This window comes from Lynx canadensis, chromosome D3, assembly GCF_007474595.2.
Source record: "Lynx canadensis isolate LIC74 chromosome D3, mLynCan4.pri.v2, whole genome shotgun sequence".
Taxonomy (NCBI): Eukaryota; Metazoa; Chordata; class Mammalia; order Carnivora; family Felidae; genus Lynx; species Lynx canadensis.
The window spans coordinates 65,260,616-65,286,613 of record NC_044314.2 but is presented as its reverse complement, the minus strand read 5'-3'; the positions used below and the strand labels follow the sequence as shown (position 1 = coordinate 65,286,613).

The 25,998-nt window shown below is 49.0% G+C and overlaps 1 protein-coding gene across 3 annotated transcripts in view; it reads left to right on the top strand.

The window, feature by feature from the left end:
• The first annotated feature begins 913 nt into the window (after positions 1 to 913).
• The window catches only part of LOC115498700 (mediator of RNA polymerase II transcription subunit 15), a 69,996-nt gene continuing 44,911 nt past the window's right edge, over positions 914 to 25,998 (top strand). Inside the window, exons 1-2 of one of the 3 annotated variants that reach the window (XM_030292292.2) lie at positions 914 to 1,057; positions 23,969 to 24,056. In XM_030292292.2, the coding sequence (XP_030148152.1) occupies positions 990 to 1,057; positions 23,969 to 24,056 (156 nt within the window). In that variant the 5' untranslated portion in view covers positions 914 to 989. The remainder of the gene's footprint in view (positions 1,058 to 23,968; positions 24,057 to 25,998) is intronic. The other 2 variants (XM_030292295.1, XM_030292294.1) reach the window with 2 other exon arrangements.

Genomic DNA, 25,998 nt, shown 5'->3' with positions numbered 1-25,998 from the left:
TATCTCTGAGGCTCATGTTGGTGATTGTCCACTTGGCACTTGTGGACCATTTTGGCTCAGAATTTTTGCCACTTATCCTCCCTTCCCTTTGGCACTGACAAGGGCCACATATATCCTACCCAGCAGAACTTTTATCCTTCTAAAAGCATCCTCAGGCCCTCTCACTCCCTTGCATCCTACCTCCAGCTCACTTGCCTCCACCCAACAAGTCTGTGTGGTATCTGGCCACCAGCGAGGATCTGGGCTGTGTTCTCCATGAACAGGACATGGCTCTTGGGCCAAGCAAGACTTCCCATGTCTAAAACTTAATAAACGTGATTTAGTTTAGGCTCCTTACATCCCCACCCCTTACAAAATACAGTGGGATATGAGATTCTGCAAGTCTAACAGAAGCAGTAACAAAAGTCTATCTGGTCACGCTTTGCATGTGGCGCTGCAAGGTAGTGGCAGGAAAGCAGAACCTGGACCATGTTGGCACAGTACTCGGCTCACAGTAGGTGCTGATAAATATTTGACAGATAAACAATCTTTCCATTTCATCTGTAGACTGCTAGCAGCTCTGCCCAAACGTGCGGATCTCATTGATTTGGTGAGACTAGCACGCAGTAGGGTCGCAAGAAATGCAGGTGGCCAGCGTGGGCCTGCTAAGGGCAATATCAGGACTACTATGCAGCCATGTTTCCCGCCCACCGGCTCTCGTCAGCCCAGAGCATGTGGGCTCAACGTCCCTGGCGACAGCCGCGCTGGGAGAGAGGCCAGCGATTTGGGGTACGCGGGAGGGGGCGGACGCCGAGAAGTCACCCCGCTGGGCCTTGAAACTCCATTTCCCATAGGCCCTCGCGCGCGACTCCATTTCCCACAATCCCCGCTCGGCTTCCGGCGCGGCGGAGGCGCCTCCAACGGCTTCCGGGTTTAGGCCTGGCGCTGCGGTAGAGGCGGCGGCAGCGGCGGCAGAGCGGGACGCGGGCGGTGGGAGCGGAGGGACCGGCATGGACGTTTCGGGGCAGGAGACCGACTGGCGGAGCGCCGCCTTCCGGCAGAAGTTGGTCAGTCAAATGTGAGTAGGGGCCGGTCTAGAGGCCGAGATCCCCGGACCTTTCCCCCCTCAGCCCCCCTGCGCGCGGAGGGCGAGGCCGGGCCGGACCCGTGGGAGACCTAGGGCGGCCGGACCCGCGGGGGCTTGGGGGTGCCGGGAGGCCGAAGGCGCCAGGGACTCGCGTGAGTTACAGGGCGCGGCCGAGCCTTCGGCTGTCCCTTCCGTTCTTCGCTGATACGGACTGTTCGTTAGCTTTCCTGGGGCCGAACTCTGCAAACCAGCGAGCCCTGGGTTATGAGTCATCGTCCTGAGCTTTCTCATTCGTCATTTGTGTGCTTTGGTTGCAGACTTTCCCCTGCTTTGAATCACACTGAATTCGAAAAAGGAAAGGGGCAGCCCGTGGCGGCTTTAGCAGATCTGGGTGTTTTGTGATTCCTCTTTAAGAAAAGCGCATCAGAATGAGAGAAAGAAATTGGAAGAGGGTGGCTGGAGGATGAGGTTCGGAGGCTAGGTGCTTGGGGCTGAGGGCGGTAGGGGATGGAGAATCTAGGGGTAACCTGCCTCCGCCGCCCCCCCCCCCCCGTCCCGCCCCAGTGTGGATTTCTCGAGGGGTGGCAGGAAGAGGTTGTCAGGAAGCGACCTTTGGTTGGGAGGACGGAATGAAGAGCTGGGGTTAGTTAGTGCCTTGTCCCCAGTTTCAGCTGCTGAACCCTTCCATGCTGCCAGTGCGCCCTAGGCTTCACCACCGACTACTTGTTTCGTTTAGCAGTCTTTTACTGAGCTTACTGGTGTGGTGATAGCCACAAATTTACCGGAGACAGCTTCTGCCCTCGGGGAACGCGCTACCACAAAGGAGTAGTTACAGTGCCTTCTTTCTTCTGGGAGGAATTGTCAGTTTGCTTGAGCAGACCAAGAGCAGTCTGTGGAGTAGGTAACGAATAAACTGAGCCCTAAAAAAACAAGTAGGAGTGTGAAAGGCCATCGTTCCAGGCTGAAGAGTGGAGAAGTGTGAATGCTCACTGCATGGAGGACATTGCTGTAGGCTGGTTTCCGGAGTTTGAGGAGTAAGGAGGTTCAGGAGATGGTAATGGAATGAGGGTGAGCAGGTGCTGACATGTTAGTGGTGGGAGTGCTGTGCTAAGGAGTTGAGCCTGTATTTGGCATGTGGCCTGCTTTGAGGTAGTGAAATGCCAAAGTTGGGAAGATTCCCTGAGTCCCTGGAGATGGATCAAGAACAGAGGAGAGAGAGAGAGGCCAATTAGGCCATTATGAGTTTTGAACTCTTGGGGTTTGGGGACCTTTCATTTTTCATCCCTATATTCTTACTGCTAGATCACTGCCTGTCACGTTGCTCCATAAAATGGTTATGGAATGACCTAGTCGGCAGGAGATTATAAAGGTCTGCAGTAGACAGTGGTGGAAACTGAAAGAGGAAGACCATTCCAGAGATAGGGGAGAGCAAGCATAGACAGTTCTTGATGACTAACTGGAGGGGGTGGAATGCAGCAGTGTGGAAGGAAGGAAGTGGGATGGAATGCTGGGAAGCCTCTTAGTACAGTGGAAGGCATAGGGACTGTAGAGTTAGTGGCTCTGGGCACTGCCATGGAATAGTCTGGGGACAATTCTGCAGATATTGCAGAATCTGATAATATTGGGGTTTTTTGTTTTTTGGCTTTTGGGGTTTTTTGGATGCCCTGGAGTTGTCTATAGCTGAAATCTTGATGGATGGTCCACTTCAGAGCTCCTGCAAGAAAAGCCCCCAGGGCAGTGATTTCTCTTTGGGGAGACCAAAGAACCAGAGGATGAGTTGTCATCAAAGGAAATTGGGGAGGGTGGGGGGAGAGTCAGAGGTTAAGGAGGGCGATTGAAGAGTCTCTGGGTGTCAAGGACTGACTGTATACTTCATAATTCAACTTCCTTCTGCTTCTAGGGAGGTTGGATTCTTTTCTTTTCCTTTCCTCCCTTCCCTTCGCTTCCCTCGCTTCCCTTCTCTTCCCTTCGCTTCCCTCCGCTTTGCTCCCCTCCCTTCCCCTCCCCTCCCCTCCCCTCCCTTTCCTTTCCTTTCTGCCAGATAGCTGCTTGTGTGTTAGTTCTTCCCTAGTTGCCGTAACAAAATACCACAAATACAGTGGCTTAAAACAACACAAATTTATTACCTGGCAGTTTCTGTAGATCCGAGATCTAGGTGGACTCAGCTGAGTCTTCTGCTTACAGTCTTACAGAGCTGAAATCAAGACGTTGGTTAGGTGTGCATTTTTTCCCCCAGAGGCTCTGCAGTAGAATTTGCTTTTCAGGCTCATTCAGGTTGTTGGTCAGATTCAGTCTATGCAGTTGTAGGACTGAGGTGTTCTTGTGCCTATTTGTTAGCCAGTGGTCAGTCTTTGTTCCTGGAAGCGGCCTGTATTCAGTCTCACACTTTGTATTTTGGCCCCCTCCATTAGGTGTGGGTTCTTCTGCATCTTTCTGACTTCAGCCAAGAAAATTCTCTAGTAAAGACTCAGATTAGATTGGAGCCGCTCAGATAATCCAGGGTGATGTTCCTATTTTAAAGTGCATAACTTTAATTATCTCTGTAAATGTAACGTAGCGTGCTCATGGATTCCCATGGACACCTTTGGGAGCCCTTCTGCTACCACTGCTGGGATGAGCAGTTTCAGAGGTTGTCTGCCTAACATGATGTGGTGTTCTGAGTTCACAGATTTGTCTGTTTTATCTCTATGGTTCACTTTGAAAATCGTGATTCTTGGTACCTTGATTTGTTGTGTTCATGGGTTTAATTCTGACTTCCTCTGGTGTTCATGCTGTTGGTTGAAGGTGGATATCTTGGGAAATGTTTTGAACCCGAGTAGTTTATAGATGAGTGAGGGAGTAAAGAAAGCATAGTGAAGAGCTGGGGAGTTTCAACAGAAGGAGAAGCATCTGATAGCTCGTTCACTCTCTCCATCTTGCTCTTGAGTATCTACCAAGAGAACAGTGCTTCAGATCACAGGCCCAATAATCTAGTCTCTTGTCCATCATGAGAAAAAGCAGTTTTGAGTTGGGGCTGGTTAGGAGAGCCCTTGCAGGGACTCTCTAGTATAGCCTCTTCTTAGCCCTCCACCGCCTCTACCTCATTTGGGCCCATTCTGGACTGCACCTCCCCTTGCTCTCTGCTGCCCTGCTGAAAACCTTCTGTGACTTCTCTTAGCATTAATAAGACTCCAGGTGGCCTGGCCTAGTCACCTCTTCTCAAACCCCCCAGCTTGTTCCATTCTCTCTGGTTTTTCAGCTTCTTGAACACTCTAAGTTTTTTTTTTTTCTCTCTTTTTAAACAAGTTATTACCAAGTATTTAGGGTATTTGACAATGGGTAGACCCCCCCCCCCCTTATGACCAGTTTCTCTTCCTTTCCTTTAAATGTCTGCTTAAATAACAAATACTCCAGATCCTTCCCTGCCTACCTGGCCAAAGTGGGTCACCTCCTTCGATGTGTTGGATCTCAGCCCCTTGTAGTTTCTGGTGGGACCCCAGTCCTATGAAACATGGCACCTGGCAAATAAAACACTTGTTGAGATGTGCAAGAGTAAGTGTTTTCCTAGAGGCTGCGTGCACCGCTCTCTCTACAGTGGTCTTCTTTACCTGTGCCAGCGTGCATTGTGAAGCTCTGGAAACCCCATTTTCTCTACTTGTTAGCCCAAGTGAGCATGTGCAGGATACTTAACCTTTCTGGATCATCATCTTTATCTATGAAATGGCTGGAGTCCAGTCTGTCTTAACAGGGAAGGTGGAGGGAAAATAAAAAGACCTCCACCTGAGCCCTAGCAGATGCCTGCTCCTTAGGCTCTTGCAGGAGTAGGAGCCCTGGAAGGTGAAGGTGAAACCCCCAAGGCTGGTTATGGGAGTTGATGACACTTAAAGGAGCTCATGGGGAGGGTAGTTGTGATGTTGTTGGTGAGTTCAGATCATTTCTTCATTGAACATCTACCGTCCCCGCAGCACTCCAGGAGAAGCCCCCCTTAGAGTTCTCAAGCTGGCCTTTGTGGGCCTTGGGCCTTCCTGGGGGAATTGTTGGATTAGTGTTGACCATGGGTCTGGTCTGTGGGATCCCAGAGAACAAGCATGTATTTGTAGTTGCCAGCACCGTGCCTGGAATGGAGTAGGTAAGCAGTGAATGAATGAAAGGACTTCGTCAATCACTTCTTCTGGTTCTTCTAAATTTTTCTTCCATCTTATTCTTGAGACTTTTTATGCCTCCCACTTCTTAGTACAGCATGTTGCACATATAGACATGAAATAAATAAATGTCTGTTGGGTTGAACAGATTGCAGAGGGGAGGAGATACGGGTGGTGGGGGAAGGGCAGCGTGTATCAGGGCTCTCTACTCAAGTGCCAGGAGATTAGGGAGCATGAAGCAGACTCAGGGCAGACAAGTCAGCCTCTGAAAGAGATTTGAGCTCCAAGTTGGGACCTAGGAGATGGAGAGCTTTCTGCCTGTACCATAAGGAGAAAGTTGAGTGCTACTTAGCCAGAAACGTAATAAAACAAAGCAAAACAAAACATAAGGAACAAAGAACAAACAACTGAATAGCAACTTCCAAGGTCCTGGAGAGGCCTTAGGGAAGAAGGATGGGGAGTGCCCTGAAACTTGCATGTCTAGATTCTGCCTGTGGGTTATGTTTTATCCTCCAAGCAGAAGTGAGCGAGTCTTGGGTGAGCTTTTTCTGTGGCTTATCATGTTCAGGCATCCCAACAGCCTGGTACCCTCCTGGTGCGATTCTGGCCCTTGTTTTCCAGTGGGGAAGTTCCTGAGCGCCTCTGCTTTCTTGATAGCCTGGTCCGTATCTCAACAACTGGGCTGGCTTGCAGGCTTCTGTGTATAAGCCACCACTAAAATGTTCATTCCCTGAGGCCAGGGACCCATCTGTCTGACCACCTTAAGCCTTGCTGCCCCTGACAGCAATCAGGAAGTGATCGTGGAGCCATTGACTTCAAGAGTCTTGACCCTTGGCCCTACTGCCTCTAGACCAGGAGTGACAGTAACCTGAAGGGATGTGAGCCCTCATCTGCTCAGGGGTCCAGGGCTTCCTCAACAGCAGCAACACAGCAGCTGACATGAACCCCCGCTGCAGGAGGTGACCTATGTTAGCCCATTGACTTCATGCCTGCAGGGTCATTCAATGTACTTGTTACTCCTGTTTTTAAGGGGAAGAAACTGAGGTGTAGAGGAGAAGTCACTGCTGCTTATAGTTATGCTCTGCATATTACAAATGAATGTTTGCTGAACCATGGCAGGACAGGAGAGGCAAACTGCCTTATAATCTGAAAGAGGTCATGCCTTTTTTAGGGGTAGAGGGGAGATGGCAGCTCTGGAAATTAACCCAAGCCAAGTGCCAGTGGGCATCCGTTTTAGCAACTCCCTGTGAGTCAGTGCGACCCAAACAGTGGCGGAAGGGCCAGCCAGCAAGCCTCTGATGATCTTTGGCCTCCACACAGGCTGTAGCCAGCCTCCCAGCCTCACCAGCTCCCTTTTGTAAGAGATCCCACCCACCTGCCACACCTGCAGCCCTTAACATCCATTCCTGACCAGAAGTCTTCCGACTCTTACTACCATTTGTGACAAGGTGGGTGGTTAGCCCAGGCTCCATGTTTGGCATTCCCGGTGGTCACATGATCATCATACCACTGTCATGCAGGGCAGGGGAGTACCCTTTAAAGCATTCCTCAGGGCAATAATGTTGGTTCCATACTAGAGGGCACATTTTTAAAGGAATTCTAATGAATTTTTAAGAATTCAAAATGGAATGTTTAAATCCAGAAACCAAGTAGTATAAAGACCCCATGCCCATGTACCCACATTCAGCTTCAGGCTCAGTCGGTTGAATGTTGACTCTTGAATTTGGCTCAGGTCATGATCCCAGGGTGATGGGATAGAGCCCCACATCGGGCTCTGCGCTGAGCAAGGAGCCTGCTTAAGATTCTCTGTCTCCTCCTCTACCCCCTCCCCGGCTTGTGTGCTCTCTCTCTCTCTCTCAAAAATAAATTAAAAAACAAAACCAAACCCTGAGATCAAGAGTCACATGCTCTGCCCATTGAGCCAGCCAGGTGCCCCAAGTTGGAGAAAGTGAACCATGAACAGGAAGATGCAGACAAACTGACATTCCTCACAAGCTGCTGCTGGAGGCACATAAATGAGGCCATTTTTCTGGAAGGCCATTTGGCAATACCGTTTATTCCCGTAAGCTTAAAATGTCTACTTCCTTAGGCGTTTCCTCCAAGGCTATAGGCAGGAGAGTATTCAAAATCTGTTGGCAGTGAGGATGCTCATGTCCACATCAAGTCAGGAGTGGGACAGGGGAGATTAGCCAGCAGTGGAGCTGGATTAGATTTGTTGTGGGAGCTGGAGATGGCAGGTTCAGTGCTTCTGTTAAAAATGACATGGGAAGGGCACCTGAGTGGCTCAGGCAGTTAAGCTCCGACTTGGGCTTAGGTCACGATCTCACTGCATGTGGGTGTGAGGCCCGTGTAGGGCTCTGTGCTGACGTCTCAGAGCCTGGAGCCTGCTTCAGATTCTGTCTCCTGCTCTCTGCTCCTTCACCACTCATGCTCTGTTTCTCTCTCTCTCTCTCTCTCTCAAAAATAAATAAACATGAAAACAATTTTAAGAAAATGACATGGGAGAGGGTGTCTGGGTGGCTCAGTTAAGTGTCAACTTTGGCTCAGGTCATGATCTCATGGTTTATGGGTTCGAGCCTCTGCTGTCAGCACAGAGCCTACTTCGGATCCTCTGTCCCCCTCTCTTCACCTTTCCTCCACTTGTGCGCTTGCGCTCTCTCTCAAAAATAAATAAACATTAAAATTGCTTAAAAAAAATGATATGAGATGGGGCACCTGGGTGGCTCAGTTGGTTGAGTATCCGACTTCAGCTTAGGTCATGATCTCACAGTTTGAATTTGAGCTCTGCCTCGAGCTCTCTGCTGTAAGTGCAGAGGCCACTTTGGATCCTCTGTCCGCTCTCTTTCTGTCCCTCTCCTGCTCATTCATTTTCTCTATTTCTCTCCCTCTTCCGGCCACTCCCTCCCTCTCCCCACCAATGAATAAACTTTATTAAAAAAAAAAAAAAAGATATGGGAGGGGCACCTGGCTGGCTCAGTCGGTAGAACATGTGACTCTTGATCTTGGGGTTGTAAGTTTGAGTCCCACTTTGGGGTGTAGAGATTACTTAAAAATCTTTTAAAAAAATGACACAAGAGATGTTCATAACCCAATGATACTGAGAACAGGTTAGCAAGCAGAACATGTGGTCCAGATGAAGTGCCCTGTGTGCACATGAGGAAGATGGAGCCATGGTCACAGATAGCTACCATAAGGTGGAAAGTCACATGTGTTCTGCCTTCAGTGTGGATGTCCTCCCTCATCTGGGCCCTGAGTGCCACCACAGCCTTCCTAAGATGATTCTTTCCACCCCTTTTACGAAGCATTCTCCTTTTAGTCTGAAACTGTCCTTCCAGATGGCTTTCCCACCATGCTGGTATGAGAGGCCCAGCCAGATGCTCCCTCCTCCATGCCAGGCCCTCTGGTTTCATACTTCTCTGTTCTTTCTCTTCCCTATTGGAGGTTTGGCTTTGGCATCATCCCCTTCTCATGAGCCCTGATGGCTCAGACCGTGGCAATTCTTACTTCCTCTTGAGTTTGTAGGGCCCGCACTGGGTGCACCCTGGCATGTACTAAACAGATTAACTCTTTTTTGCTATTTTTACACTCATCATTATTTTTTTGCCTTGCCAACAGTATTATGAATTCCTAGAGTGTAGGATCTGGTCTTATACCTCTGCATCTCATTGAGCTCCTGGCATGATGCCTTGGCTTAGATAAGAGGTGCATAATAATCACAGGTAGGATGGTGGAAAGCAGTGCTGGCTTCTCTTCTGATGGCCTTCCAGGGCTTTCTCTCCATCATTGCTACCTAAACATTGAACCACTTCGCATTCTGAGCCTTTTTTTTTTAATCAAGACATTTATTTAAAGACGGAGAGTTCAGGGGCGCCTGGGTGGCTCAGTTGGTTAAGCATCTGACTTCGGCTCAGGTCATGATCTCTTGGTTTGTGGGTTCAGGCCCTGCGTCGGGCTCTGTGCTGACAGCTCAGAGCCTGGAGCCTACTTCAGATTCTGTGTCTCCCCCTTTCTCTGCCCCTCCTATGCTCATGCTCTGTCTGTCTCTGTCTCTCAATAATAAACGTTAAAAAAAAAAAAATTTAAAGATGGAGAGTCCAGGCAGTTAGTAGGTGGTTCTGTTTAACAGATAAACAAATGAGTATCCAGTCCTGGAGAACAAAGAAGATACATTAGAAGCCCAGGCATAATAATCTTGAAACCTATACTGTGATGGAGATGCTCCCTTCCATTTTAATAACAAATCACTTGCTAACATGGTGAGGGTTAATAAAGATCACTGATTGAATGAGTTAAGTGTCTTGAAGTGGCATAGCTGTTACTTAGAGCAGTGAGCTTTTGGAGAAGACATTTGACCTCTTGAAGTCCCTGTTCTCCTTACTTTGAGCTTTTTATTTTGAGAGTGTTTCAAACATGCAGAATTGTAAGGATAGTATAGAGTGCTTGGGTACACCCTTCCCTCAGGTTTACCCATTTTCTCATTTATACACATCTTGGAGCTCATGCTTGGTGAATGACAGCCAAGTTCCGTCTTGCTCCCTCCTCCTTCTGGACCCTGTTTTCTCTTTGCCCTTGGCCCCACAGTCTTCTCTAAGTTCCCCACCTGGGAATCTGCTGGGGGGGGGGTAGGGGTGGGTAGGGAATAGGAGTGACCCAGCTGCCTTTGAGCTGACCCACTCGCATCCAGTCCAGGAGAGGGACAGGCAGGTGGGCACATCCAGAGTAAGGGGCCTGGACCAGAACTCTCCCCTCTCCACACCTCCAGAGGCTCATCCTTCTTTTCTGCCCCCTCTCCCCTTTCTGACTCCCTCTCAATCCTCATCAGAGGTGATGTTTTATTGAGTGATCTGGCCACTGTGTGTGGCATGGAGCACCTGTTACAAAGAATGCCAGATTTGCTCTGAGAAACCCTCTGTGCCCTCCAAAAGCCATGGGTCTGCTCTGATTCATGCTGGAGGGATTCAGGCCTGTGAAAATGCAGAGCAAATCCTCACCAGGTGCTGTGTACTAGGAACTCAGGTTCAAGGCCAATCCAGTCCAACCTGAGGATGGGGTCAGGGCTTAGGAGCTCTGGTTGTCTCACATGGTGCCTCTCTATATTGAAGTATAACAAACCTACTTCAGTGAATGACAAAAAGAACACATCTTCAGCATGACACTACCAGATGAATGTTCACACATGAAAACACCCCCTTAGCCACAGCCCAGGCCTGCATCTGGAACAGGCCCAGCACCCAGCAGGCTCCCCTCTGTGCTTCAGCCAATGTGCCCCCACTCTTCTGGCTTCCCAGGCCAGGGAGACGTTTGTTCCTAAACTTCCCTGTCATTGGAGTCACACCATGTCTGGCTTCTTTCACTCAGCAGCTTCTTTCAATTAGCATGTCTGTGATGGGTGATCAACCTTTTAGGTAGCCATTCTTACTTATGCCATGTGTCATCCATTGTGCAACTCTACCCCAGATCACTTTTCTGTTCTGTTCTACACTCGATGGACATTGGGGTGCAGTCTGCCAGACAGTTTTCCCAGGTGGTGTGTATCCATTTACTTTTCCCACCAGCCACATGGGGTGTTCCCCTTGTCAGACATCCTTACCAACATCTGACATTGTCAAGGAACCTGCCTTTATAATAAGCACCCTTGTTGATTTTGAATGCATACTCAAATTTGAGACCCACTAGGTGCCACGACAGTGGGAATGGAGAGGATGATTTAGGAGGGAGAGATCCTATATGTAAGGAAGCTTTGAAATTCGGCAACTGTGTGTACGTGCAGGAGGAAGGGGAGGAGAAAGACACAGATATGCATCCCTGAGGGAGATGGGCCCTGATTCTGTGCTGCTTCTGACAGGTGGGGTACAAGGTGATGGTGTATAGGGATGCCTGGGTGGCTCAGTCAGTTAAGTGTCCAACTTCGGCTCAGGTCATAATCTCTCTGTTCATGGGTTCGAGCCCTGTGTCAGGCTCTGTGCCGACAGCTTAGAGCCTGGAGCCTGCTTGGGATTCTGTGTCTCCCTCTCTCTCTGCCTCTTCCCTGCTCGTGTTCTGTCTGTCTCTCTCTCAAAAATAAATAAACATTAAATAAATGAAAAAATTTAAGGTGATGGTGTGTGGAGTGTGTGGGGTGTCAACCCTTCCAAGGAGAGAGTCCAGTGGCCAGTGGGTGATGCAAGGAACAAACATGGAAGAGCAGTTAGCTGCAGTTGTGAAGTGGGTGGGAGTGGCAGAGGAGGCCAGGCAGAAGGCTCTGGCGGTGGGTGTGGTGGGCAGAGGAGATGTGCGGAGAGACTGGGGTGGGGCAGTGTGGGCACGGGAAGCCAGTCCCAGCAGCTTGGGCCTGCCTCTGTCTCCTGTTTTGGTCATTGTGTTCAGGACTGATGGGTGCAGTACTTAATTCCCTCTCAGATAACATTGTAGAGGATTTCAAAACAGGAAGATGTTTTCCATACTCTCTCTACCCAGAGATGGCTATTGCTGACAGTTTAATTTTTTTTCTTCAGTCCTGCTTCTGTGGGTGTATGCTTTGATATGTATGTATTTTATTTATTTTTAAAATGTATTTATTTTTTAATTTTTTTAAATTTACATCCAAGTTAGCATATAGTGCAACAATGATTTCAGGAGTAGATCCCTTAATGCCCCTTACCCATTTAGCCCATTCCCCCTCCCACAACACCTCCAGTAACCCTGTTTGTTCTCCATATTTAAGGGTCTCTTATGTTTTGTCCCCCTCCCTGTTTTTATATTATTTATGTTCCCCTTCCTTTATGTTCATCTTTTTTGTATTTTAAAACCCTCCTATGAGTGAAGTCATATGATATTTGTCTTTCTCTGACTGACTCATTTCACTTAACATAATACCCTCCAGTTCCATCCACGTAGTTGCAAATGGCAAGATTTCATTCTTTGTGATTGCCGAGTAATACTCCATTGTATATAGATACCACATCTTCTTTATCCATTCATCCATCGATGGACATTTGGGCTCTTTCCATACTTGGGCTATTGTTAACAGATAGTGCTACTATAAACACTGGGGAGCGTGTGTCTCTTTGAAACAGCATACTTGTATCCTTTGGATAAATACCTAGTAGTGCAATTGCTGGGTCGTAGGGTAGTTCTATTTTTAGTTTTTTGAGAAACCTCCATACTGTTTTCCAGAATGGTTGCACCAGCTTGCATTCCCACCAACAATGCAAAAGAGATCATCTTTCCCTGCATCCTCGCCAACATCTGTTGTTGCCTGAGTTGTTAATGTGAGCCATTCTGACAGGTGTGAGGTTGTATCTCATTGTGGTTTTGATTTGTATTTCCCTGATGATGAGTGATGTTGAGCCTTTTTTCATGTGTCGGTTGGCCATCTGGATGTCTTCTTTGGAGAAGTGTCTATGCATGTCTTTTGCCCATTTCTTCACTGGATTATTTGTTTTTTGGGTGTGGAATTTGGTAAGTTCTTTATAGACTTTGGATACTGACTCTACCTGATACGTCGTTTGCAGATATCTTCTCCCATTCCGTCGGTTGCCTTTTAGTTTTGCTGATTGTTTCCTTTGCTGTGCAGAAGCTTTTTATTTTGACGAGGTCCGAATAGTTCCTTTTTGCTTTTGTTTCCCTTGCGTCTGGATATATGTTGAATAAGAAGTTGCTGCAGCCGAGGTCAAAGAGGTTTTTGCCTGCTTTCTCCTTGAGGATTTTGATGGCTTTCTGTCTTAGGTCTTTCATCCATTTTGAGTTTATTTTTGTGTATGGTGTGAGAAAGTAGTCCAGGTTCATTTTTTTTTTTTTTTTTTTTTTTTTTTTAAATTTTTTTTAACATTTATTTATTTTTGAGACAGAGAGAGACAGAGCATGAATGGGGGAGGGTCAGAGAGAGGGAGACACAGAATCTGAAACAGGCTCCAGGCTCTGAGCTGTCAGCACAGAGCCCGACGCGGGGCTCGAACTCACAGACCGTGAGATCATGACCTGAGCCGAAGTCGGACGCTTAACCGACTGAGCCACCCAGGCGCCCCAGTCCAGGTTCATTTTTCTGCATGTCGCTGTCCAGTTTTCCCGGCACCGCTTGCTGAAGACACTGTCTTTATTCTATCGGATATTCTTTCATGCTTTGTCAAAGATTAGTTGGCCATGCATTTGTGGGTCCATTTCTATCTGGTTCTCTATTCTGTTCCATTGATCTGAGGGTCTGTTTTTGTGCCAAGATATGTATGTATTTTAAATATGTGAATATATATGTGTGTGTATACACACACACACACACACACACACCTGTTTGTTTATTTATACCTGTATATTTTTATACTTGAACTCTTTTTTTTTTTTTAACTTTAATTTTTTAAAATTTATACTTGAACTCTTGAGTTCAGTTTGAGTTTTGGCTTTTTCACAGCTCAGATTGTGTTCCTCTCCTGGGGGTGACTCTGGCTGGGACCTGTGTGCCTATGGCCCTGGTTTATATGAGGCATGGACACAGCAAAGCTTCTGGCCAATGGGACTCTTCCCGTGGTTGGGTTGTGAGGAACTGGACTGACCTGTGGTGTGGGAGCAGATTTCTTAAGACATTTATTGGTTGCTGCCTTCCAGAGGGCCATGCTTCCCTAGGCTGAGGGGGACTGTGCAGCCAGGGTGACTCAGAGTGCATGGTCACTCCCTGTGTGACAGCCAAGATGGCCTCACAGTGAGGCAGTCTTGGGAGTAAGCCTTCTCCAAGCTCCTTTGCGCAGTCATCCTGCATGCTTGACACGAGCTTTTTATTTACTATCTTGTTAAAAGTTCCATTATGGCCTTTTCCAAATATTTGCAGAAGTAGAGATAGAAGAATGTTCTCTCAGGTACTTGGAGAGTTAGCAACATATGGCCAGTTTCACCCATCCCTCTCCACCCACTCCTGGACTATTTTCAATCACATTCCAGACACCATATGATGTCAACTGCTAGTCCTTGAGTGCAGATCTGTAGACGATAGGGCTTTACTCTCCAAATACCACAAAATCATGTGAGATAAGCATTTTAATAAATTATTGGCTTGGCAGAGAGAATCCTCAGCACGTGGTTGCAGGCCTGGAGCCCAGAGGCCAGTGCCTGAACAGGGATCTCGAGGACTCTCCTGGACCTGTTGAGGCCAAACCAGCAGATTGGAGTAAATGACAAAGTTTGTAAGTCTTCTGAACTAGCTCAAATAACAACATGCTCTTTTCAGGGCAATGATATTCTCTCTAGGAGTAGTTCTTCTGTTGATCCAGTTCGTTGGGGATTGAGAAATCTTGAGGGCAGAATTTGGAGAGCTTGATCAAACAAACCAAGAGGAATGTGAGAAGAAAGTGCTTTCAGTCTCTTGTGTTTGTATGATTAAGAAATTTCTTTCTGCAAGACTAAAATATTCTTTCCTTACATGTAGGTGGCTGGCTAAATTCTGAAATACGGATTTTTATCTAGTTAGAAAACACTTTATATTTCTTCAAAAAGTCAGAGAACCGGAATGCAGAAGGATGGCAACAAAGAAAAGGAAGCAGTTGTATTCTGCTAACGGCTACCTGTGAGGTCAAGAAGGCCCACTCCCTGTTGAGGCCAGGTGTTTGCATTGGTTACTATTGGTGATTGAACAATTGGTGTCTAGTCATTGCCTGCCTCCTAGACGAAACCACCTGGGGCAGTAAACCGCTGCCACGGAACTGAGAGGAGAGGAGACCAAGAGAGGCACGGGAGGCTGCTCTGGAGCTCCCTAAGGACTTGGTGAAGGTCGAAGACCCAACTGAACAGTCCTGCGCTTTGGGGGGTGGGATGGACAGGAAGGGGCTTTTTCAGCTGGATAGGAGGATGCAGGGGACTGCTTTGCTCAGGACTTCTCTGACTGAGGGGCTGTGGAATGTGTGGTAGGCTTTTCGGGATGCTCCTGGGGTCAAAATTGGCAATGAAGTGTGAGCATCATGTCTCCATGTTGTCTGAGTCTGGAAGGATTAGAAAGGTGAAGGAGGGACGCCTGGGTGGCTCAGTTGGTTAAGTGTCCAACTCTTGATTTTCAGCTCAGGTCATGATCTCACAGTTCGTGTGTTCGAGCCCTGTGTTGCTACAATGTCAGCACACAGTTTGCTAGGGATTCTGTCTCTCTGCCCCTCCTGAACGCTCATGCTCTCTCTCAAAATAAATAAATGATAATAAAAAAAAGAAAGGTGGAGACCCCCCCCTTTTTTTTAAGTAATCTCTATGCCCCACATGGAGCTTGAACTCAAGAGTCACATGCTGTACCCACTGAGCCAAGCAGGTGGCCCGAGGAGACCCTTATTAACTGCTGGTGTTCACTAAGTATTTCTTTGTGGCAGAGTCTGTGGCACACTCTTTATGTGGATTTTGTCATTGAACTTTCAATTCTTATTTTATCAAAGTAATATATGCACATTCAGTTTTAAAAGTCAAGGAGTGGTAAAAGACAAGAAAGCGTGGTGTGTCCCCACTCACTGAGTACTCCCCTGTGACTCTCTGCTCTTCCTTCTGGCATGTGCCTGTGATTCCGTGTAACGTGCATGTGCCTCTATCTCAGGTCATCACGTTTATGAGTTTCATAAATTATCTATTGACTTTCTCTGTAGCTCCCTTTACACAGCCATTAACTGTGCTTCTCCCTCGTTCTGCCAGTATTTTACCTTCTGGGTAAATCCGTAAGGAATACTTACGTTTTATGCCTATACAAATGATATCCTACAGATGACCATTATTTTTTTCTCCAGAATTAAATTGCCTTCTTAAAAATGTGCCCAGTTTTCTGTGTACCTGTGGCTGACTTTTCCTGTATCTTCCAGTCACCGCTCAGTACGGTCATCCCCACGCTCAGTGCTGCCAGGCTGTCTGTCAGCTCTGGCTTTTTCCCTGGACTTCCCTCTGGAGCTCTCATGGGCACAGGCCAGAGGCAGTGCTAGTCTCTTGAGCTGCACAGCTCCATTGTTGGGTTTCTCGTTTCCTGTATCCTGTGGTGTGTTCTTTTTGGTTCACTCCCTCATCCCACTAGCTTCTAGAGAAAGAACTCAATTTCTGGAGGCCATGTCCATTTGGGTGCACATGGGCTTCTGGTTTGGAAATACTAACTCAAGGATTGAGAAGTGCATCCCGCTGTTTTCTTGTTTCTCGTGCTGCTGCTTGTGCGGGCCCAACAATTCTCCCAGTGAGCTTCGAGGCGACTTGTCTCATTGCCACAACTCATGTCCGGTGCTTCAGGGAAAGTTCCTCCAAATCATGTCGTGTCACGTTCCTTCTGCTCCCTGTGTTCCCTCTGCCCCCCTGTGTCTGAATGTTGGCCCTTTGGTCCTCTTGTAATTTATCTTTTATCTTCTATATCCATCTCTTTGTCCTTTTGCTGTGTTCTGTGGGAGATTTCAGTTTTATCTCTGACTTTTCATTGCTAACATGCTTTTAATTCTAAGAACTCTTTGCTTTGCTCTTTGTAACCTGACTTCCTGTTTTGTAGACTCCTTTTCTTGTTAAATGGATGCAACGTCTTATCTTTGGATAGTAAAGATAGTTTCTTGGCATTTTTTCTCATGGGGTCTTCATCTGCCACGTAAGGGTGTCTTGGGAAGCCCTTGGTTGGTGGCTCACCTCAAGAGGACAGGGGTACCAGGAAGGCAGGCGGATGCTTTTAGCACGAGGGGCTTGTCCACTGGGAGCTTCCCCAGAGGTTCATGTAGCTTCAGGCTCTGTGTCTTTCCTCCAAAACATGGTCTTCTAAACACTGGGCTGTAGAGTGAAGGCCTGGGTGCTACACTGGAGGAAGCCACGGGTGGGCAGAAGGGAGACAGGTGGGCTTCAACAGTTAGTGTGGATCTAGACACTCAGTGGCCACATAGTTCACTTTTTTCATTATCCTCCCCTTGCCCTCTCACCTGGGTGGGTTGACCCCTCCCAGTGCAGTGACTCTTCTCCAGAGAATAAATCTCTGGTATCTGCTGGTGTGGGAATGGTTACCCAGCAGTGTGAAGTGGAGGAGGGGATGCGGGGAAGGCTTTCACACAGGAATCTTTCCATTTACCCTTGGTTCCTGAGTGCCTGGCACACCCTGTCCTGAGCTTTGCCAAGATCTGGAGCTGTCACTGGGTTGGCCCTCAGCCCTCCTCACTGTCACTTACTTAGGACTCTGCTTTCTTAGCTTGCCGTGTCTATCACCACTGGACCATCGGCTTTCTAGATTCTAAAATCCTGTTGTTGGAGCCATTACTCCTGTCCTTCCTGGCTTTGTGAGTTTGTGTTAAAGAAAAACAAAATCCCCCTTTATCGGTAGTTTTAGTGGGGTTTTAAGACGGAACAAAATTAGACGTGCAGGTTCAGTTCCTTATGCCAGCCTGGAGGTTCATATTTAATTTTATTTTTAAATGAAATTATTGCAGGGAACATATTTATTTGCACTGTGGCTTAAGCTAGCTTAATTTAAGTCAAAACTGTGTTTCCTGCTCAGGACCAGTGTAGTGATTTGCTTTCCTTCTGGTCTGTCTTCACTTCCTGGCCCTTCTAGGGGTGGGCTCATAGGATTCCTCCTCTGGGGCAGGGCAGAAAGTTTGGGATAGGCCTCAACCATGGGCAATGCTTAGACCCAGCCGGCATTTAGAGAGGGTGGGACAGCTCTCTCTTGTGCTGGCCTGAGCTCTGCTTTACCAAACAGAGCATTCCTGGGCTGTGCCACAAGTGCTGGGAGCTTACCCCTACACATACACGACAGTTGCACAGGCATGGGGTGAGGGTGGGGTGGGTGCTGTCCTGAGCACCTGATAGGGAAGCAGGGATGCCAGAGCCTTGCTTCTCTGGTATCAGCGGCAGACTTGAAGTGCCCAGGGTCTGGAGTATCAGGGGCACCTTTTCCTTATCTCTTTGGTAGATGGTTGGTAAAATTGTGGTAGGATTCTTTTTTAACTTGGCAAGATCTTTTTCCCTATATGGTGTCTGCTTTTGATGGTGTGCTTAGGAAAGCCTTCCTCATCCCAGTGTTATGTAGGTATTCTCCTGTTATCTTGAGCTTCATAAGATTGGGGCTTTTACACAAACAGGGTGAAGGGTCACTCATGTAAACTGCAAGGTCCTAGGTAGTTGAACAGACTCTTTGCACATGCAGGTGCCACTTCATCTGGAGGCTTCTCTTGTAGGGTGGGGAGAGGTGGGGCTGGCAAAATTCCTGCCCTGTGAGAGGTCAGTTGCTTGATGGTTGTGTGGTTCTCAAATGAGGAGAGGTTTCCTCGGGGCAGAACAGAAGCCTCACACAGATAGATGGGCATCCTGTCCATCTGAAGCTAGGAGGGTGAGTCTGTGACCCAGAGAGGAAAGAACCTTCCTGCTTTAGACAGCAGCAGGAGACCAGACGGGCTCGCTCTTCTGTGAATGTGAGCACACGTTCAGCAATGGCAGAGGTGGTTGAGTCTGGAGAAGCGTGTGGCATTGAAGAGGGTGCCGTCAGAAGAGGTGGAAAGACCCTTGGGTGTGAACCAGGGCCCTTTGGAATGGAGCATGATGGGAGGGTCAGGCAGCCGGAGAGCAGGGAAGGCCGCTTAATGTTTCACATCAGCATACCCACTCAAAGCCCCTTCCTGAGAAGTGTGCAGCCGCTGGGGCACACTTCCAGGTGGCTCGGCTTCAGTAGGAGAGCAGCTCTGCCTGAGGGAGACTGCTGTCATCTGCTAGGAAGGGAGCGACACCAGCATCATCGAACGTTGGAGGTATTTTGGGATGCAGTCTTACTGCGCAGTTAGGCAGACTGCTTTCTGATTTCTGTAACACACCCTAGTGCTTCCTGTGTGCCAAGTGCCTGACATCATTACTGTAATCCTCAGACCAGCCCCATGAGGTAAGGACACACCACGTCTGTATCCAGATGCTGTATCCAGGGTCACCGGCTGGGGGGTGGAGTCGCAAGGGGCAGGCTGGGAGCATTAGCACACTTGGAGCTTACATCCATGCATACCTTCCCAGGACACAGTTTGCTAGTTTTTTTTGCCTTATCCTGCACTGATTTGTGTTACAAAGAATATGAACCAACTTCAGTTGACAAATTGAGTTTCCCAATTTGGGGACAGAAAAAAGTGTAGGCCGGATGCTGGACAGGAGCTGTGCAGGCTGTGCCAAGGCTGGACCTGTCCTCACACCCTGACTCTTCTGTGCACCTGCCTTCATTCTAACCACAGCCCTTTCAGAGAGCTTCTTTATGAGGAGCATGTGTGTGTATGTGTGGGGAGGAGATGGAGTGCCTCTGCCAAGACCCAGAGCTGGCCAGTGGCCAGGCTGGAATTTGAGCCCCAGTATGTGTGATTTCTGGGTGGTTCTGGAGCCCAGGCCCTTCTTCCTCTGCTTCCTGCAGGTTCAGTGCCCAGCACTTCCACCCATCTTGGCACATACCTTTCCTGTCACCCTGGCTTCTGCTGCCTGGGTGTGCTTATTCGAGGATTGATTTCTCCTGTATCTGCCACACTGATTCTCGATTCTGTATATTGTGACCTGTCAAAATGCATGGCATTACCACTCCTTGTGTTAAAAATAGGCAGTTATGTGGTACTGATTACTGCCTGCTGCATACCAATCTCTGCTCTCAAGGTGTTCATAGGACAAGCAGGGCTGACCGACAGGGAGCTGACAGTTCCCACAGGAGCTGCCTCGGGTGTGGCCAGGGTGACCATGAGGTTTCTCTGAGGCAATGAGTGGGGGTGCCTCGGTAGGAGCATGGTTGGAGGGCCCAACAGGCAGGGCTGGGGGGATGGTTGGGCAGTATACTTGGCAGCAGGGCTCTGGGGGGCTGAGGGAGTGGGCTCCACAGCTGTCTGCCTTGCTGGTAAGGAGCGAGGCCCTTGAGGCAGGTGGGGACAGAGCCTGGGTCACTTCCCACTCCCATTGGCAGTCATGTGGCTTGGGAAGCTGGCAGAGGTGGTAGGAGTGGGACCGGGAGACAGAAGCCTATGAAGAAGGACCACCAAAGGTACAGTGAGAGATGGGGTGAGGACTTGGATTTTAAGGAACAGAAGTCAGAATTAGGAAGTGAAGAGGGGGTTCCCAGATTTCCAGTGTGGGCAATTGGTGGACATAGAGCTGAGGTTACAGGGTTTTTTTTGTTTTGTTTTTTTTTTTGTTTTTTGGTGTGTCACTGCCCTCTGCTCAGGCAGGGTCTGGACAGGAAGGGCCTCCTCTGACCTCCTGGGAGGGGAGTTCATAGGGCCTGTGGGGTAGATCAGGTCCTCCCCCAGGAAACTCTGGTCTAAACCAGATACCAGTTGAACCCTGACCAGGCCGACTGGTGTAGCCATGGCAAACAGGAGGAAGCTATACCAGGGGAGCTGTGAGCCCAGCTTGAAAGGGAGGACTGCTTGCTCCTGAGCCAGTGTCAGTCCTCCATCCATCTCAGAGGCCTGGGCATGCCCAGGCAGTGGCCACCAGACAGGCCCCTCTGTTATGGTGCTGCCACCTTCCTGTCAGCCTCAGGGTTAGGAACGGCTGCCTTGGTATCGGAACTGGGGCAGGACCACCGATTCGGGTCCACCCTTGTGAGCTGATCCTAGTTTTGCTCCCTGACCTCCCCCAGCTGGGCAGGCCCTTGGCTTCCCCGCACTGACCTCAGGCTTGCTCGTGTGTGGGTGGAGCTCACTAAGACTTGTTTGTTCTTCTAAGTTGTTTTCTCTGAGGCTGTAACCACCACTCTGTCTTTAGATCTATTTTCTTGTGTGCTAGTTTGACTTTGTTGAGTGACAGTTGCTGGAAGGGGTATGTTTTCTGGAGACAGAGGCTGAGGAGTGGCCATCCAGGTTCAGCTACTTCTGTAGGCATCGTGGGGACAGGGCACAGGGGGCTGTGGAGAGCAGCTGGTCCTGCATCTGCTTGGGGGCTGCCCTGAATGTGGGGCTGGGACCCACAGCAGCCTCATGCAGTGAGCACGTTGGTCTTCGGTACAGAAGGAGGAAGGGACACCACCCTTAACCACTGATGTGAGAAACTGTTCCCTGTGCAGTTAGAACCAGATAATGGACGGCAAGATGCTGAGCTGGCTGAAAAGGAAAGGACAGGGCCTCCTTGGGGAAAGCGTGGGGTGGTAACATAGAGCAGAACTGCCTGGTTTCTTTTTTGCCTCATCTTCTATTCTGTGGAGCGTGATCTGCAGACTAGAAACAGGAGCAAAAACATTTAAAAAAAATATGGTTTGCAGAACTGAAAATAGTGCTCAGGGCCCTCTTCACTCTTTAGCCAACAAACATGCAGGGCCTGTTTGGACAGGTGTTGTGTGCAGCAGTGGAAAGGACACGTACGTGACATGGGCCCAGTGCTGTCTCGCAGAGCCCTGGCTTCCGGCTGAAGAGTGGCCTTCCTCCTTGGCTCCATAGCTGCTCAGCCCCTTTGGTGGACGTTTATTCTAGTTCTGTTTGCTCTTGTTAAGGTGTGTGTTCTAGCTTGTCAAGAGAGGCCTGTTTCTGGCCTCCTGTCTTGATGATGCTCCTCAGGTTCTTTGAGTCACAGCCAATGACCATACTGTCCGTGTCCTCAGTGGTGTCACCCTGACCAGGATGGGGCAGGGCTCCTCCCTCCGCACATCTGGGATCTGGTGCCTTCGGACCTGGCAAGGTCCCCCCGCTTCAAAGCTATTAAGCTGTTGTCTGTGTCTTGTCTCTGTGGATGGTGCCAGGTGTCTTTGCTGCGGTCAGAGTGCACGGAGTTTGTGTGGGGCCTGTGAGTCTGCTGACTCCATTAAAAGTGGCCAGCCAACAGCTTGGGAGAATTGCTTTCAGCCAGCCAGGAGCCTGCCTAAGCCCTTGGAGATTGCTTGTCTTGGGCACAGAGCCCATCTGCGTAATCGAGTCCCCCTCTCAGAGCCCTCAGCCCTTCCTCTGCCTTTTTGTGCTTCACACCTTGGTTTCTGGCTCCACCTCCTATCCATGGCCTCTCCACTTCTTCTCAGCCAGCCTCCAGCATGTTCCACTGACCAGCAAGTACCCTCTTGCTGTGTCTACTTCTCTCCCCTCACCTCCTGCGGCTCTGTGGCCCTCAGCCCTGGCAAGTCTCCATGGCAAGGTTTGCCTCACACTGCTATTGGAAGGTGGGGAAGGGAACAGGTATGGCCTTGGGGGCTTGGGGGCACAGGTGAGTTGTCCTTCTGAAAGCGGGTTTGCTCAGTCAGTTCTCTTGTCAGAAATGCTCAGTGACTTAGAGCCTAACTGGGTGACGACTCTTGATCTCCACATATGGATGCCTGCCTCATGCTGGCTCAGTCCTCTGAGCCTGCCACCCTCACTTCCCCACGAGTTTGATCTCGTGTTGTCCTTCTGCATTGTTCCTTTTACTCCATTCTTGTGGCCCTGATCACATTGCCCCTCGTGCGTGTGTCTGCTCCATCCTGACTGCCTTGTTAACAGGAACATGTTGTTGCTTCTTTGCCTCGGTGGAGGTTGGGGAAGCAGATGGGGGTAGGGACTCTGAACCCATGTGTTTAATGAGTTACCCAGCAGTGTAATGGGTCAGTGTCATTTTATGCTTCTTTTACACATTAATACAGATTTGTCCAAGTCTTAGAATCTAGCCTCCTTTCTGAATTTAAGGATCACAAACATGATCCTGCAGCCCCATTTGCATACTCTTCCAGTACCCTGGGGTTTGCTTGTTTGTGTGGAGCAGTCAGTAGGCTTTCTAACACCACTGGACCGGGCATGTTTATTTTTATTTTTATTATTTTTTAATGTTTCATTTATTTTTGAGAGAGAGAGGGAAAGTGCACGAGGGTGAGTGGGGGAGGGGAAGAGAGAGGGAGACACAGAATCTGAAGCAGGCTCCAGGCTCTGAGCTATCCGCGCAGAGCCCGATGCGGGGCTCAAACTCATGAACCTTGAGATTATGACCTGGGCTGAAGTCGGACGCTTAACCGACTGAGCCACTCAGGTGCCTCTGGATCAGGCTTTTTTTAATTCTCCTGGGGTGAGGCAGCAGATCCCTGACGTGCTCGTTCATGTGTTTACCAGCATGCCCAACGCTGGGAAAGAGGCAGGCTCTGAGCAGATGGGCCAGTCCCTGGGACCCAAGCCTAACATGCCCCTTCCTTTCTGACACACACAAATGTTCTTCTTAGCTTTGTGTGTGTTTGGCAGGGTGTGTGCTGCCATTCACAGGGAGCTCAAGCTTAGCTGGTGTACGTGGCTCTATCCTAGCAGAGCATCAGCCGGTGAAAACCTATGATAGCATTCTGTCTGTGATTGGGCATGTTTTGGCAAACGTGTTTTTAAGTGTTTGCCACATTTGTGGGGTTTATTTCCTTTGTCCAACCTGGAGAACCTGCACGTCCCACGTACTTTGGGAGGGACTAAGAGTTGACTTTGTGTGCCTCCTTTGTTTTACAGAGGAGGAGACTGGAGCCAGGGCCCCACGGTTCTTAATGCCAGAGTTGAGTGGGGACCCAGGCCACTCAGAGGGTAGGAAATCGAGGGTGCTGGCTACTCAGCCATCTGAATACACTTGATTTTGTGGGGGTTGTGAGTGACTCCTAGGGCCTAGATCCTCTGGTTCTTTGTGCTGGAGGTAGCTGCTTTGCTTTGTGGTGTCTGCCTTTACTGTTTTTTCCCTCTCATGGCTCTGCCCTCTTACTCCCTTGCTCAGCTTGCTTGCCTTTTATCGCTGTGCTGAGAGTCCCTCCCTTGATGCCTCTCCTGGACCTTAGCTAAGCTGGTATGCCATGGGACAGTGCCTCTTCCATCCAGGGGCAGTTGCTGTGCAGGGCCTGCTGGCCTGGAACCCTGCAGGAACAGACTTATAGGCACATGTCAATATCTCTTCTTCTTCTTCTGTGTTACAGTGAGGATGCCATGAGAAAAGCTGGTGTGGCCCACAGTAAATCCAGCAAGGATATGGAGAGCCATGTGTTCCTGAAGGCCAAGACCCGGGTAAGGCCTTGGTGGGTGCAGTCACCCTCCCTGGCAGCGAGGCTTAGGAAGGGGAGGGTGCAGGGCAGAATCTGGAAGCTATCTGCCTATGGAGTGGGGGCGGGGTGGCTGCTCACTGATTGACCATGGGCACTGTCACCTTTACTGTCAGTATGCTGTCAGTCTTCCCACGTGTCCATGGTATACGGGCGGGAGGGTGGGGGGAGACATGCAGGATGTAGGCCTGGCCTGTGACTACAACCCCATTGCCAGCACCATCCATTCATGGTGGGCAGAGCCCAGCTCTTGTAGGGTGTTCAATGGAGTCCAGCTGTTCCTCTGAGTAAGAGTGCTCCCCATGGTGCTCACCGAAGCTCCACAGGGCTCTGACACGTGGGCCCAGAAGAGTTCTTGTCATCTTTTGTTTAGTGCTAAAGGTGATGCTTGTGGAAGTTGAGGCCTTGAGCTAGGATCCAGGCCGAGGAATGTTACAGGTGGAGTAGTTGGGGAGGATTTCTAATGTATGAGCTCTCGTCCTGGGCCAGGTGCCATGGGCTTCATGTGACTACCTCCTTTCAATAGAGTGTTCTCCCCAGGGCAGAGCTGTTTTTGTAGAAATGAAGCAGAACAGGAACAAGGAAGCCAGCGGCTTGTCTAGTGTTACCCAGCTTATGCGAGAAGGGGCTGATGCCCAGCCAGGGCTTTTGTTGCACCACTGCACCTGCCCTGCCTCCCTCTCAAATCCTGACTGTGCAGACCCTCAGCTGCACTGGGTCTGCGTTGAGCACTTTGTTCCTGAGTGTGGTATTGGGAGTTCTAGAACATCGTTTCATGTCAAGAATTAAAAGCAGATGCTGTTAGGGGGGCCTGGGTGGCTCAGTCGGTTGAGCGTCCAACTTTGGCTCAGGTCAGGATCTCGCAATTTGTGAGTTCGAGCCCCATGTCAGGCTCTGTGCTGACAGCTCAGAGCCTGGGGCCTATTTCAGACTCTGTGTCTCCCTCTCTCTGCCGCTTCCCTGCTCATGCTCGGTCTCTCATTGTCTCTCAAAAATGAATAAACATTAAAAAAATTAAAAAAAAAAAAAAAGCAGATGCTGTTTGTGGCCCTCAGTGGGATACTGGTTTGGATAAACCAACTTTTAAGACATATAGAGGTCAGTTCGGGAAATTTGGACATGGTCTGTGTGTTTAGATGAGGTGAACGTTTTTCGAAATGGAAAGATCAAGATTATCGGCTGGAGAAAGCAATTTCCAGAAGAGAAACCACCTGTATGATGTGTTTGTGACCACATGTAAGTGTAAGAAAGAGCGCTGAGCACTGAGATGTGAAGGGGTCTGCACTCTGGATATACGTAATAAACATTTTCTTGGGACACCTGGGTGGCTCAGTTGGTTAAGCATCTGACTTTGGCACCTTTCGTGAGTTCGAGCCTCACATCAGGCTCTGTGCTGACAGCTCAGAGCCTGGAGCCTGCTTCAGATTCTGTGTCTCCCTCTCTGTCTGCCTGTTTGCCCGTGCATGCACGTGTGCGATCTCTCTCTCTCTCTCTCTCTCTCTCTCTCAATAACTAAACATTTAGAAAAATGTTTTTAAATAAATAAAAAATAAATAAAATCTTTAGAAAAAAACACACATTTGTGTAGAAGCTTTCCTGTTGACATACCATTTTCATTTCTCTTGGGTAGATACTGAGGAGTAGAATTGCTGAATCATATGGTAATACTGCCAGGCTGTGGGTTTTGTTTTTTGTTTTTTGTTTTTTTAAATAAAGATTTTATTTTGGGGGCACCTGGTTGTCTCAGTCAGTTTGTTAGGTGTCTCACTTCGGCTCAGGTCATGATCTCATGGTTCGTGGGTTTGGGCCCCATGTCAGGCTCTGTGCTGACAGTTCAAAGCCTGGAGCCTGCTTTGGATTCTGGTCTCCCTCTCTCTCTGCCCCTTCCCCACACATTCTCTGTCTCT